Source organism: Aspergillus heteromorphus (assembly GCF_003184545.1).
Source record: "Aspergillus heteromorphus CBS 117.55 chromosome Unknown BO70scaffold_48, whole genome shotgun sequence".
NCBI classification, from domain to species: Eukaryota; Fungi; Ascomycota; class Eurotiomycetes; order Eurotiales; family Aspergillaceae; genus Aspergillus; species Aspergillus heteromorphus.
The window spans coordinates 58,551-73,214 of record NW_020290453.1 but is presented as its reverse complement, the minus strand read 5'-3'; the positions used below and the strand labels follow the sequence as shown (position 1 = coordinate 73,214).

Sequence of the window (14,664 nt, the reverse complement as noted above, 5' to 3'; positions counted from 1 at the left end):
TTGAGCCATCTTAAAGCCAAACCAGTCAATGGCCACTGAAGCGGGGTGATGACGGACGCAAGGCAAAACGGAAGCAAGGGCTGACAAGTAGGTTGTTGCACAACGACGGCGAGGCTACGGGGAATGATGATAAATTCCTGTAGAAACCCCGCAGATAGTCGTCAGGAAGTCCAAGGAGGTTCAAGATAGCGAGCTGTCATTGGGTATCGTCCATGAGGCTATACTTTGGTGTGCCAACATTCTTGCGATGCAATGCACCTAATCTAGTGCTGTCGGACATCGACCATTCTGCCTAACACAAGCACGACATCGCGATCTGTGAGGGGTCTGTCTCATCCCACAAACCCCGCGTCGCACCGGACATAGCTCGGTTGTGGGCGTTGCGGAAGTAGACTGGCGGAACGAAAGGGTAAGGATGCCTGGTCGAGGACAATGGCTTAGCAGTCATGGAAGTATATAAAGAATGACAAACATCTCAAATGAAGATTGTTGTTTCTCCATTCAATCACAGCTACATCAAATCAACCATTGGAACCCCAAGTATAAAGAAACAACTGCCAACATGAAGCTCAGCGCACTGTCTATCCTTGCCTTGCTAGGATCAATGGTCGTTGCCGTTCCCATCTCCAACGAAGGTAGTGTTAGATCCCCTCAACCCCGCTCACTGCCTACTGATTTCACTGTTTAGGAGCAGGCGTGGCAAGAAGAGCCCCCTTGGATGCCGATGAGCTGTATGACAAGCCTGTGAAGCGTGATCCTCTTGATGCAGACGAACTGTATGATAAGCCCGTCAAGAGAACCCCGCTTGACGCGGACGAGCTCTATGATAAGCCCGTCAAAAGAACACCTCTCGACGCGGATGAACTCTACGACAAGCCCGTCAAGAGAGCTCCTCTCGATGCCGATGAGCTCTACGACAAGCCCGTCAAAAGAACACCTCTCGACGCGGACGAGCTCTACGACAAACCGGTCAAGAGAGCCCCGCTTGACGCGGACGAGCTCTATGATAAACCCGTCAAAAGAACACCTCTCGACGCGGATGAGCTCTATGATAAGCCGGTCAAGAGAGCTCCTCTCGATGCGGACGAGCTCTACGACAAGCCAGTGTAAGAGACCCGAGAGATGAGGGCTATTGATCCGTCCGCAAAGAGCGACAATAGTAGGCAAGCAAGGAAGGGAGGAATCATTCACAAGACACAAGGGGGAATATGGGTTAAGTTTGAGCTTATTTATCGAAAGGGCCTCGTTATAGGTAGAATGAATGATGCAAGATAAGCGATCCAATCCCAGCCCCTTCAAGCCTAGAAGCCTAGGATAGGCATAGCGCGTAGTGCCCCCAGGCCCGGCCCCAGGGCCCAACGGGGTATAAAGGCGGGGGGGCATCCCCATCTTATCCCATCCCATCCCCATCCCATCCCATCCATCAGATCACTCGGTGTCAGATCAGTATATCCTCCCCACCTCCACCCGGTATCTTCTCCAGTCAACAATCCACTCCACGCCACTACCCTACCATGCCTCCCCCACCCCCATCCCCATCCCCCTTCCAAATCCGAGACGCCAGCACCAACACCAACCCCTCCGACACCCCCTTCATCATCTCCACCTTCGACTCCTCCCTCACCTACCTCTCCTCCATCGGCAGCATCGACCAATGGGGCCTCACCCCCTTCTCGGAACGGGGCGACTTCCCCACCGAAACACGAAAAGAGATCCAACAGTCGGAGACAAACCAGCGCACAGGAAGTAACATCTCCAACGGACTACGCATATTCATCGTCGAGCGGGAATATACCCACACCCATCCCGAAGCCGGCGACACTCCCCCGCATCTGCGCCTGACAGCCGACGGGAAACGCGTTCTACCTGTTGGATTCGCGTATGTTCGGGAGAATTGGGTTCCGGGGTATGTGGCTTCGCAGACGCAACTGGCTGTTCCGGTTCCTGTACCTGTTCCGGTTCCGGGGACAGAGGGGGAAGGGGAAGGGGAAGGGTTTCTCTATCTTGAGGTGATCGTGACGGATACGCGAGTGGGAGAGCTTCGTCGCGGGGCGGGGGCGGCGCTGATACGAGGGATTCGGGAGTATGGGCGGGAGAGAGGGATGAGGGCGCTGTGGGTGGATAGTTGGGCGGGGAATGGGAGGAAATTGGTCAGGTGAGTGAGTCTGGATCGGATGTGGGGGTTGGGAGTTGTTGACATGGTTGTTGACATGCTTGCAGGTACTATGAGGAGCAGGGCTTTGAGGCAGTGGGGGACTGGAGTCATGAGAGGGCGAATAAGAGCCCGTGGTTGGGGACGCTGATGAGGATGGAGATTTAGGTGCGCAGGAGACTTGGTTAGGATGATTGTAAATTTGATGCTGGTGGGCTGTGTGAAAAGTTCAATCCTGTCATGCACTTCAAGGGTGTATTCGTTCTGCGACCTGGATCTGACCTGGATGGGCAATGGTATTTCTAACTCGGGACTACAACTTCTCACCCAATCCAACTCCGCCGAAATAGCCGCATTACGCGTCATCCTAGCTCTCCTAAGGACGGTAGGTGGGAGGAGAGGCCTAGACGGACGGTTCCCCCCCGGGGGGAGGATTGGGATGAGGGCATCCGCGCGGGCGAGAGGGCGCATTAGGATGTGGTGGCTGTCTGGGGCAAGTCTTTCTCGGTCCTCGTAGTGGCGATGCCGGCTAGAGGACCGGTTTGTTTGGAGGCGGCTGCGGAGGGGGTAAAGGGCGCGTGTTGAGCCTTGACGAGACCAGCCCAGCAGTGGGGGCGGTTACTATTGGTACTGACTTTAATGAAGAGCTCTTTGCTCGTCGTTAAGAAAGCTCTGGCTCGTACAATGCTCCAACACGAGCGATGTTTTCACATCCCACATAGACCCCAACCAGCCTCGACTTACTCGGGGCCTTGTATACCCCTCTGTTGCACTCAAGGAGCCGCTGGTAGCTTTCCGCAGATATATCCTCCTTACACCACACATCCCGCCAGTCATACTTGACGGGATGGACCGCGTCATCGATCGAGAGTGTCAGCTTTGTATGCCGAGTCTCTTCATTCCCTGCGACCTCGAACTCGACCGCCACTAGTTCGCGCGCGGTGACAGCAGCCGATAAGCCAATGACACCAGCATCTGGCTCAAAGTGAATCCTTTGGCTGGCGTCCGTATTGACATCGCCAATGCTGGCCCGTGTACCAGAAGTGTAGACAAAAGCAAGCCCGACGATAGTCTGATTGTGGAAGTAGGCCTCGGCGGTGACGATGGTCTCTCTACGGTCATTGTCACTCTGTGCCTCGAAGTACAGTTTCTGTACCTGATCAAAAGGAGCTTGTTGTTCTGGGACCAAGATCGAACGACGCTGGCGTGGGTTTGCATTCGCAGACCTTGCTCCTCGGATAAGATCGGAGGATTCATTTAGTATCCAGGAAATGGCCGTCAGCTTCTCATCGGAGGTGCTATGGTACTGGTATTGCTGCCTTCGGGGTGGAAGGGAGTGAAACTCCGGGGAGCGAAATGTCACACTGCGGGAGTGCGTCGTCTTGATATGGATCGCGACGGCTTGCCCGACTTCCATCCCGGGGCACTCATTGGAGAAGCCTATCGGAGTGAGCCAGATGATCAATGATTGGACTTCCTCATCTGGGGAGAGCTCAAATCTATCATCGAGTTCTTCCATCCATTGGCCCACTACGCCGGGGCTTGCATGGCCATGATACTCCAGCTTCAATCCGGATATGCAATTGGAGGCTCTGGACCGGCCTCGAACGCCCCGGGATGCCCAAATCTGCCGGACGTTCCTGAGTGATGCGTATGTCTGATAGTTGCCCTGATTCGAGCGGTTGATGAAATGTGCGAACCTTTCGTCGTAAAGTCATGATCCAGATGATTGGGTGTCATCGGGTGCTCGTCACACGGTTGAGACTGAACACCAAATCGGATAAACCGGCCCTGATTTCCCTGAGACTAATTAGCTGCCGCAATTCCTGCTCAGGCATGAGTACATACTCTCCATACTTCCCAAAGTGCAACGAATCCAGTAACGATGTTGCTGGGCGGTGAAATTCGTACTGGCTCAATGGTGGCGTTAAGGCAATAATGGAGAGGGGCGAAAGTGGCGGCTCGTTCATAGTTTGTCGAGACCTTGGTCCAAATTAACATCGCACACTAAGACTTGAGGGGGGGGGCATGTGGGAAAAGACCTGCAGGCCACCGAGACCACTTGCTCGGTGGGATCTCCGATTATATTCTAGAATGTCGATTCGATTCACACGCTCTCCCTTCGCACCATCAACAAAAAGAGAAATCTCGCAGCCACCATCAGACCCGAAAAGTGCCGACTTTCCATCCGAGTAGAATATCTCTATTCCAATGAGCGGGTGAGGGCCGGATGCCATGTGAAACGCAAGCCTCGTTAGAGACCCTAAGAGGAGACCTCTTGGACCACCAAAGTCAATATTGGTTAGCGGTTCAAAATGACGGGGAGGTAGAGATGGTAAAAGAGTAGTAAGTGTCAACTCCTCGTGCCTTGGGGGATGCGGTGTCCACAGATGTGACTGTACACGACCCGAATCTGATATATATTGAGAGGGGCCCAGAGAAGCGCTGGAATCCTCGGTCGATGCGCCGACGCCAAGTGAAACGATCTTGAATCGATCTAACCCTGCAAGCAGGCAGTACCGGTTGGGTAGTTCCGGTATTTCAAGGATACCTTGAGCGATTCCCGATCCGCTAGCATCACCAACCCAGTCCGATGAACAGAACTCTGTGAAGAGGAACTTGATTCCTGTGAGACCTTCCGAGCAAAACGCCACACAGAGAGCTTTTATGTGGAGAGTGGATGGCATCTCTATCGAGGTTTCGGAAGTTGGCGTGCAATATCCGACTGGGCCCGAAAGTACGTTTATCTCAGATACAAATCGTCGCGCACCAATCTGAACGATTGAGACCCCTATTCGCTGCGACGGCTGTGGATATGGAGGCATCAATGATTGTGACCTATGGTAAAGCACGCGACATCCTTCATTCAAGGGGCTGTCCATGCCAACAGAGGATATCTGACCGGAAAAAGAGCCAGCCATCTCCATGGAGCGAGGCTGTTTTCCGGCGCTCTGGCCATCCTCTAGTAGAGGATGGCTGCCTTGAATTTGCCTCGAATCCATGACAGAACCGTGTGGACCGGTCCGCGATACAGTGGCTAGCTCTACAAGGGCGGCAATGGGTTCCAGAAGCTGCCGGGTTCTTCTTCGGTTGACTAAAGGCGGCAATTTGGCCCTGAGGGATGCCCGAGTTGCGAAGAAAAGGCGAGACCAGTCTCGTGCAGACGTAAGTCTCGGGAAAAGGAAGTCGGCTTCCTGACCAAGCAAAAACCTACTGCGCCAGTAAGACTGCGGGAGGTTGGTGATGAGAGCTAGACCTCGACACACGAGTCTCGTTCTGAGGACATCAGGAAAGGATAGATATGTAAATATCTCCAAACGCAGCTCAGGCGAGAGCCTGTCGAAGACATGGCGCTGGGGCGGTCCGAGCTTGCCGCGTGTTCCTGTTCTCACACCCTCGGGATACGGGACTGGATGCCGCTTTTCATTGCGTCCAGCGCCCGTCGCACTGGCTTCTAAGTCATCCGCGGAAGGAATCGCGTTGGGGTCCGCATAGAAAGGTGAGCCCAGACCCACTGGCTTTATCCGACCCGACGATACGTGGGTTTGCGCAGCGCCCTGATAGTAGTGGCCGAATTGGAACCAGGAGGCATCGATGCAAGGGGTGCAATAAAGCTGGTGGAAGACCGACGTTGCGATGGTGAGCTCATTCGGGATATAATCCTTCTGCCCATGGCCGAGCCGAAGGAGGAGCACTTTCCAGCATGAGTTGTGAAAACCGAAGCACCAGCGGGATCCCGATGGTCCACACAGTCTCCATTCCTCCAACGCCTCAATCCCCACATCGACATAGGATCGATCGTCGTCCAGCGGCGCGTAGAGCCTGTTCCGACAGCGGACTATCCCTAACCCAGTCATGCTGATCTGGTCAAGCGCGGGATCTGTTGAGTAGACGCCTCGTACTTCTGCGTACCAAGGGCGAACCCGGGTCGGGGGGGACGCTGCGTCGTCATCGTCGTCATCGTCGTCACGGTAGGGATCGGGTAGCAGGATGACCCCGCAGAAAGGGCAGTAAATGTTGGACATCGACTGGATACCGGGCTCGTTCGATAACCAGGGCTAGGGGGGCTCTGAGCGGAGCCTGGCGGTTAAATGGTGATATGGGCGAGGGGAGGGTTGAGGTGAGGATTGATTGTTGATCGTTGGGGGAGAGCCCGACCCAGGACTGACAGACCAAAAAGACCACTCGGCTAAAAAGGTGTCCAGACACCCAAGTAGGCGTGATACTGAATGATACTGGGTTTTGACAGGAACATGGTTTAGTACGGGCGCTTGGCCCTAATCTACCACAACGGAGCCCAGGTTCGAGTCCGCTGCGGCAAGGTGATTGATCCATTGGCCATCGAAGGACAGCCTTCGCCCTCGGCCCTCTACGCATGCGCAGAGTGGAACTCCCACTGGTGCGGGGAGTATTTCAGACGCGATGTGCTACGTGGTTCTGTTTGGACAGGACTGGCTGGCTGCCCCCTTGAACCCGGCGGTTGCATTAGAGGCCGAGGGTAGGCTTCGCCGCTTGGTCGCTCGGTGCCTGCGTGGCAGTGGGCTAGCTACGGTGTTTCGAGTACCCGGTGTTTCGAGTGCGCTGTGTGATTGATTGTCCGTCTTATTATGCAAGAGTCTGATTAAGACTGGCTAGGGATAAGAGGCTCTTCCGCTGAATGTCGATGTTTTAGTTTTACATAGAGGCACTCTTTAGCAGGGCAAGGACTGCAGGAGCCATATCCTATCCAGGTTTGCCGGACTCCAGACGTACAAGGATAAACTGGTTGATCTTACTTTCTCTATATTTTCCCTTGTGGATGTGTAATGCCATATTTTTTGAATGATGGTGCCCCCCTCCTTTCCCCCTTTGTAGAGCATTTACTTCTTCCTCAGGGAAGGCGCAGACCACCAGAAGATTGGCCTGCTAAATAGCTTCCACAGATTCCAGACTACTTTCTTCGCAGTTTTAATTATATCTCCCGGACGCACACCCAACCCGCACGCATTAACAATGACAGACTCTATCCGGAATGTGGATTGGTTTCGCGGGGCTCAGCGGCTCGGGGAGCTCCCACTCGACCACGTGGCTGACACGACGCATGCGATATTTTGTTGGTGCTGACGGATCCCGACCGTGTTGCAAGGAATCATTGGGGCGGAAGCATCGGTGCGATGCTCGAGAGGTGAAGTGGATTTCTCAGGGGGGTAGGGGCTTCCGGACGCTTCACCTGTACACGGCCTAAGACACAGAAGCACGACGCTAGTAGACAATAGATAAGATAGTTCTTGAAGTTATGATATTAATATACTTAAGTGCTAGAGTGCTTAATCTCTTCTAACTAGTAGCCATCTGACAGATTCTTTTGATAATTGCCAGAATATATACTTACTAAGCCAGAGATAGAATAATTATATTACTCTTCTTCATTCAACATATGATTAATCCTTTAAATCAAATTTCAAAATGATCGAAATAATCAAATCAAGCAATAAAAATAGAGCTGTATGAAATATCTAATAAATTCAAATATATCGGTATATTAGAGCTGATTCTATTACTTATCTATATGAGTAAATGTGTGTGTCTATACCCTGAGAGGGTGAAATGTTGAATGAAGGATGCGTGTCTTCTGAAAGAGACACGAATTAGGGCCCCTCGGCCTTCACCCCGGGTCGCACGCCCGCTGTATCTATCGCCCGGAAGCCCGCCTCGACGTGGCAATACCCCTGAACAGTGAGATGGTCTACATGGACAATGTTTGTGCTTCAAATGCGAATGCAAACATCCGCCAACATAACCTGCCAGGAGGTAATCGGTACTGCAGCCTGGAAGGCGCCCAGGGGTGGCACACATCAACGGCCGCCTTGTCCGCCATGTCCGCGACCGTGCGAGGAAGCAATCGCCGCGTCGGAGAAAATGCCACGAGCCAGGTGCAGTAACGCTGCAAATCCTGCCCTTCCTATGCGATATTGGCATCCCGACCGGTAAACGACCATCGCACAGCAAGGTCTAGGTCTTGGCCCTGGCCCTGACGACTGACGAGACTAAAGAAGTTTCATGTGGATTGCGGAGAAGTCGGGGATAGAGTCGGCCATCGAGGCGTAGGCCGAGTGGGCCGGGAAGACCCGGGGGGGAAAAGAGGATCCGCATTCGGTGAGACTTGAGAGGAACTATGGCCTGCCCGCATGACACCCTGGACAGCAGCAGCGATGCAATGTGACCCGGCATCCTCTAGGCAATAATGCATGCTGGAGTCCGTCAGTCCTCGGAGTACGCCGTTCAACTTCACTCAGCATCGTATTCCTGTGGTGAAGCCCAATATGACCCGCGATCAATCCCCGGTCCATGCCCAATGCTGATTGCTAAGGGTATACTCCGTAGTACCAACGGGCTGATCACCGCCTTTCAGGGCAGGCATCGCGTCGTTCGGACAGGCGAACGGCCGAAGGCCGACCAGGGCCAGTCCAGTCGACCTCCACCAGCTTTAGCGCGATCGTCCTGATTCGGCGACAATCGGATTTGGGGGTTCGTAAGCCGAGCGGCTGCTGTTGAGACCCTCAGGGCCAAGCCCCGTCCCAGCGCATGCATACTAGTTATATATTGCAGCCAGCCCCCGCTGCTGGTTCTTGGGGTATCAATCAACCATGTCTGAATCCAAGGAACAGTCGGTCTCTGAGCCAGTCATCCCCCCTGAAGGGGGTGTCAGGGGTTGGATGACCGTGGCGGGTGCTTTTTGCGCCTTGTTTTCGTCTTTCGGCTTCCTAAATGCGTATGCTCAACCCGTCTATCGTTTTTTCGCTTAACCGACTGAGTATTGATCTCACCCAGCATCGGCGTGTTCCAAGCCATATACCAAGAAACCTCCCTAAAGGACTATGACGCCTCCGACATCTCGTGGATTTTTGCCCTCCAGCTGGCCCTCATGTGGGCTCCAGGGCCGCTCTGGGGCCGTGTCATCGACACCTACGGCCCCGTGCCCGTCCTATGGCCGAGCAGCGTTCTCTGCGTGCTGGGGCTCTGCATGACGAGTCTGGCCACCAAGTACTATGAGATTCTGCTAGCTCAAGGGCTCTGCTTTGGCATCGGGGCGGGCGGCGTGTTCACCTCCGCCATGATCTGTGTCGGACAGTGGTTTGTGCGCCAGCGCGGACTGGCCACCGGGATTGCGGTCTCGGGGAGCTCGCTCGGCGGTGTCATCTTCCCGATCTTCCTGAACCGTGTCATCGAGGACGTGGGGTTCTACGGCGCGGTGCGGTATACGGCCTTGCTTGTCGGGGTCATGCTGGTGTTCGCATGCGCCCTGGTCCGGAGCCGCTTGCCGAGGAAGGAATGGGACGGAAAAGCAGCCTGGGTCGACCTGGCCTTGCTGAAGGACAGTGCGTTTGGGCTGTACACAGCCGGGGCATTTTTCATCATGTTAGCCCCCCACCACAATGTGTCCAAATTCCGAACCGCACTGACAACAACAACAACAACAGGTGGGGAATCTGGGCTCCATTCGACTACCTGACCAGCATGGCCGAGAACGCGGGATTCTCATCCACGCTCGCCCTCTACCTCATCTCAATCATCAAGTAGGACAAACCCCCTTCCATCATCATCATCATCATCATCAACCCTTACTGACAGATCTAGCGGCGCTTCTGTCTTCGGACGTACCATCCCCCCTCAAATAGCCGACGTGTTCGGTCACTTCAACGTGCTAACAGTCTGCTGCACCCTCACCGGCGCCTCGATGCTCTGCCTGTGGCTACCCTTCAACTACCACCCCTCGCACGCGGGCATCATCGTCTTCGCCGCCGTCTACGGCTTCGTCAGCGGCTCGGTGGTCTCCCTCCTGATGCCCTGCGTGGCCAAAGTGGGCGACCTGCAGACATTGGGCCAGCGATTCGGGACCTTCCAGCTGGTGATGTCTGTTGCGTAAGTATTCCAACCCTTGTGGGGTTTCTTTTCTGACGACGAACAGGTGTTTGACCGGATTACCCATCATGGGCGCTATCCTGCAAAAGCAGAACTACACCGATTACTCGGGGCTGCAGCTGTTCGGGGGGTGCTGTGGGTTGCTGGGGGCGGCGTTGATCGGGGGGTCCACGCTGATGATTAGGAAGAGGAGGGGGTCGAAGAAGGTGTGATTGTGCATGCATGGAAAGCGTAGATTTCTCCTGGGAGACATATATTAGAATGCTTGGTGTGATATGAATCGTTTAATAAAGTTTCTGCTTGTGGCTGTCTCCTCGGCAGCGTTCTTGAACAATGGTTGCCTCAAGACATAGATAGTTGTGTATAATAACTGCAGTGTTTGCTAGAAGTCCCGCCCACTGGACATTTCAACCCAATCCGCTCAGTATCAACCACCTGTAAATCCTCCCGGCAGTTGACCACATGGCAACCGGACCGGGGGTTTGGGCTTGATCCGTGACTCAGACCAGACATGCAACCTGCAATTGCTCTCTGATATCCTGGGAGAGGAATACAATAGCTTCCCTCCCGTCGGGAACACAAATCTGTACGCGAAGGACGCTACTGTATCCTCCCTCCCTGGAAGATGGTGAGTCTTGGCTGGGTGCACCTGAGGGGAATAATAACAACTTAATAGTAAGTTGCAAAACAAGGCAAACGAAAGATCTGTAAAGCGGGAAAATCCAGGTTTGACAGATCTGATGCATACTGATGAGCGCCTGCCAGGTAACTCGTCTTCCCCTCTGGTTGTTCCATAGCGAACACACCATGTCCCACCTGCTTCTAGCTAATTGAGATGCATACATCATCCATCATGACAGTGTAACAAGACATGCCACCAGGTCGAAGTCCCTCGTATCGCATGACGTCAGGCCTCAATCATGTTCAACCTCGAGCATGGCGGGACCGGGATGGTTCATTGGTTAGTATATAAGTATAAGTACGAACCCCGCCTTCCCTACACACGCAATCCCCATTATCTCCCACCAGCGCAATAACGCTGCCACCAACTCAGTGAACCCAACTAAGATGAAGACCATTCTAGTCATCGGCGGCACCGGTGCCCAAGGCATCCCAGTCGTCAAAGGTAGGCACTCCAGCCCCCATCCCATCCCAACTCCAACTCCAACTCCAACTCCATACTAACCTCCACCCACCCTTAGCCCTAGCCACCAACCCAGAATACACCATCAAAATCATCACCCGCGACACCACCTCCCCCTCAGCGCAGTACCTCACGACCCTCCCCTCCGTAACCCTCATCCCCGGCACCCCGTACTCCGAACCCACCCTCCACTCTGCCCTCAGCAACACGGACATCGTCTTCGCAAACACCAACGGCTTCGCACTGGGCGAAAAAGCCGAGATATACTGGGGCATCCGACTATACGAACTATGCCGGCAACACGCCATCTCCCACTTCATCTACGCGGGGCTGGAATACGGGTCCAAACTGGGCAACTTCCTCCCGAAATACCGATGCGGACATCTAGACGGAAAGGGGAAGGTGGTGCAGTTTCTCTCGGCGCAGCCGACCGAGCCGATGAAGTGGTCTGTGATCACGTCGTGCATGTACATGGAGGCGCTGTGGGAGTTTCTGCGCCCGTATCCGGATCCAGATGCAGACGAGCCCGGGAGGTTGGTATTCGCTGCGCCGCTGGGCGAGGCGCGGTGTCCGCTGATTTGCCTCGAGGATTATGGGCGATATGTCCGGTGGATGGTGGAGAATGCGGAGCAAAGCAATGGGTTGGAACTGCACGTGGCAACAGAGGATGTCAGTTGGGAGGAACTCGCGGCCACATTCAGCGAAGTGACCGGCAAGCGGGCGGTGTATAAAGACGTCACTCTGGACGAGTATTTCAGCAGCGGGATCTTCCCGGATCCCGAGGCGAAGATTGGAGGGAAGGAGGCCGGGAGGGATGATGCGACGTTGATGAGCTATCGGGACAATTTCTCGGGGTTTTGGAATACCTGGAAGGATCAACTGACGCAGAGGGATTATTTGATCATGGATCGGGTTCTCCCGGATAGGGTGAGGAGTGTGAGGGAGTGGATGGGGTTGGTGGGGTATGATGGGGGTATAGGGGGGTGTTGAAGGATTATCAGGGGAAGGGGAGGAGGCCGGTGGAGTAGGGTTCTGGGAGATCTCTTGTGGGGAGGATGTATTTTCTTGATATTGCTCGATCATTCTCGCATTTGGATCGGACGACGGAAGACCAGGATAAATTGAGTATTATGGGACTACCCGCTATGTATGAATTCTGCAAGCATCCCCATCCTGACCTGTATTCATCACGGCCAAAGTACAAGCTAAGGTAGCTTTGCGAATTGGCATTCAAACGACCCGCTACAGCATCGCCAACCAGCCGACCACCAACCTCCTCCCCAAGGGAACCCTCATCTTCCCCTCCGTCTCCAAACTCCGGCCCCTCCTCACCCTCAGCACCCGTCCAATATCCATATAACTCTCCACCGTCGCCCTCACCGGCTCCCTCACCCCTGCAGGAAGCCACTCCACCGCTCCCCGACTCTCCCAATAGAGCCCCTCCGCCTTATCCAGCAACCTCTCCTGCAAACCATACACAGCCGGAGAATGCGGACAGCTCAAAATATCCCCCGGGGATAGCCCTGCCTCCTCCAACCAGGAGGTAGGAACATAAACCCTGCCGATGACAGCATCGCGATGGATATCCCGCGCGATATTGAGGCACTGTAGTGCCTTGCCCATGACCTCGCCCGCGTGTCTGATTTCCGCGGCGCGGTGTGGGGGATTCTCGTGACAATGCGAGAAGATGATGTCGAGGACGAGTGTGGCGACGGTGCTGGCTACGTAGGAGGAGTAGCGGTCCAGGTCTGTTTCTGTGGCGATGGGGAAGGTATCTTGCTTGGAGGTGAAGGCGAGGTCCATTTCGAAGCCTTTGAGGAGGTCGTGCAGGGGGGGGTAGCTCATTCGAGACAAGGGGACGAGGTGGATTGCGCGACGGAGGGTGGTGAGCTTGGTTTGTGCGGCTGGGTCGTCAGCTTGACTCTTGCATGCTCCAGCTTCCCCTTGCGCGGTTTCTCCTCTGTTGCGTCGGGAACAGTTCACCTCCCCGTCGAGGAGACTCCTGCACTGCATGATCCAGTACTGCGCTTGACTCTCATCCGCCGCTTCATCGATAAGATCATCCATGACCCGACAGAAAGAGTACCTATCACCATCCAATCAGACCGTGCCGACCATGCAAAGAGGAGAGAGATACAAGAAGATGAGATCCATCCGCAGCTGTCCCCGGAACAGCGCGCTGCCCAGAAACATACTCTGGCTTCTGTCCTTCAGTCGGGCCACGGCCTGGCTGAGATCCGATATCAGACCGCGGTCAAAAGTGACTGGTTGAATCAGGCCGAGGACTGTCCGTTTCAGCGAGCTCTCTGCAGAAGGGGTAGAAAGAACCCGATACTCTTCGAGCGCGAAGGCGTAGTCGAATCCGACCAAGCCACCCACAATCATCAGATTCGTCGCGAGGAAGAAGATAGCTTCTCTGTGGCTGTTAGATATCACAGACCCTTTGAAACAAGATGTTGTGGCAACGCACTCCACATCCAATCCATACGCCTGATACCCCAACTTCGTGCCGGACTCAATCTTCCACGTCCCAGCAGCCAGTGCGCGCGCGTCCGCAATCCATAAAAGCGCCGTCGGCAAGCAGACCGACACAGCGATAGGCCTCCAGGGCAGAGCAACAAGAAACGCATACGAAAGGATCCTGCGACCATCAGCCACGCTCAAACCCAACACCAGACGACAATACCATTGAAACAGCAACATCGGAGACACCCAAGTGAGAATCAATCCCAGATAAGTCCCTCTTCCTCCCGCCAGCAGACACGCCGTTCCCGCGCCCAGCACCCCCAGTAAGACCAGCGCCCCCAGATCCCGGACGCGTTTCGTCTCCGCGCATGGCCGCAGGTAAATGGGTCGCACGAGCGCTTTCGTAAGGATACAGTATCCCACACTTGTCGTATAACTGTGCACGACGAAGAAAAAGACCTCCTCGACCGGAATGCCGAGGAGGGTGGGTCCGAGCACGGCGGTGGGCGGATAGGTCCAGATATTCGCGTCGATGAGGTGCGAGTCCCATGGCGCTGTTGCGAGGACGGCTATCTTTTTGACCCCGTCAGATTGCCGCCATAGTCGTTCGTCATCACAGAGGGAAATGTCATGGAGAGAGGAAGATACAGTAACCAAACTTGCAATCTTGAAGACATCCTCCCTCGTGAAGAAGGGGTAGTATACCACCGACAGCGCCGTCACTAGAGGGATGGTGTAGGTGCAGTGACTGGCCACACACAAACATATTAGCCTTGCCTTCACTCTGTTGATGGATGACTCTAGATTCAAGTGATTAGCTGGGGGTGCGGGTGGTCTCACAACAAACAATAATCCAACCCCATCGTGTCTGTCTTCCCTCAGGATGCCCGGGAGATCTAGGGTTTTATGTCATGTCACCTCAGAGTGATGTCGGCGTGTGGTGTGGGTCTGCGCATCATCGCTGCAGGACATCCGTCATGTGAAGGTCTGCGGGGTGGGT

At 54.6% G+C, this 14,664-nt stretch overlaps 6 protein-coding genes across 6 annotated transcripts; 4 read left to right on the top strand and 2 right to left on the bottom strand.

The window, feature by feature from the left end:
* Window positions 1–562: 562 nt before the first annotated feature.
* On the top strand, window positions 563–1,110 carry BO70DRAFT_383202 (uncharacterized protein; the record flags this gene model as incomplete). The annotated part of the gene is made up of 2 exons (XM_025545574.1): window positions 563–635; window positions 689–1,110. 2 exons carry the CDS (start codon window positions 563–565, stop codon window positions 1,108–1,110), a joined length of 495 nt encoding a protein of 164 aa, XP_025394665.1.
* Window positions 1,111–1,514: 404 nt separating this feature from the next.
* Window positions 1,515–2,320, top strand: BO70DRAFT_374841 (GNAT family N-acetyltransferase; the record flags this gene model as incomplete). The annotated part of the gene is made up of 2 exons (XM_025544993.1): window positions 1,515–2,155; window positions 2,221–2,320. The coding sequence occupies 2 exons, from the start codon at window positions 1,515–1,517 to the stop codon at window positions 2,318–2,320; spliced, it is 741 nt and encodes a 246-aa protein (XP_025394664.1).
* Window positions 2,321–2,718: 398 nt separating this feature from the next.
* Window positions 2,719–6,009, bottom strand: BO70DRAFT_419495 (F-box protein; the record flags this gene model as incomplete). The annotated part of the gene is made up of 5 exons (XM_025547481.1): window positions 2,719–3,821; window positions 4,010–4,135; window positions 4,266–4,272; window positions 4,334–4,519; window positions 4,757–6,009. 5 exons carry the CDS (start codon window positions 6,007–6,009, stop codon window positions 2,814–2,816), a joined length of 2,580 nt encoding a protein of 859 aa, XP_025394663.1. The 3' UTR covers window positions 2,719–2,813.
* A 2,769-nt stretch (window positions 6,010–8,778) lies between these two features.
* On the top strand, window positions 8,779–10,416 carry BO70DRAFT_419479 (MCT family MFS transporter; the record flags this gene model as incomplete). Its single annotated transcript, XM_025547480.1, has 5 exons — window positions 8,779–8,903; window positions 8,963–9,550; window positions 9,613–9,708; window positions 9,770–10,054; window positions 10,101–10,416. The coding sequence occupies 5 exons, from the start codon at window positions 8,779–8,781 to the stop codon at window positions 10,264–10,266; spliced, it is 1,260 nt and encodes a 419-aa protein (XP_025394662.1). The 3' UTR covers window positions 10,267–10,416.
* Window positions 10,417–11,068: 652 nt separating this feature from the next.
* On the top strand, window positions 11,069–12,188 carry BO70DRAFT_390734 (NmrA family protein; the record flags this gene model as incomplete). The annotated part of the gene is made up of 2 exons (XM_025546183.1): window positions 11,069–11,180; window positions 11,257–12,188. Exons 1-2 carry the CDS (start codon window positions 11,123–11,125, stop codon window positions 12,186–12,188), a joined length of 990 nt encoding a protein of 329 aa, XP_025394661.1. The 5' UTR covers window positions 11,069–11,122.
* Window positions 12,189–12,314: 126 nt separating this feature from the next.
* On the bottom strand, window positions 12,315–14,529 carry BO70DRAFT_175695 (terpenoid synthase; the record flags this gene model as incomplete). Its single annotated transcript, XM_025538397.1, has 4 exons — window positions 12,315–13,284; window positions 13,336–13,614; window positions 13,669–14,412; window positions 14,505–14,529. Coding segments are annotated over 4 exons (1,892 nt in total), but the record flags the coding sequence as incomplete, so codon positions are not given.
* Window positions 14,530–14,664: the final 135 nt, after the last annotated feature.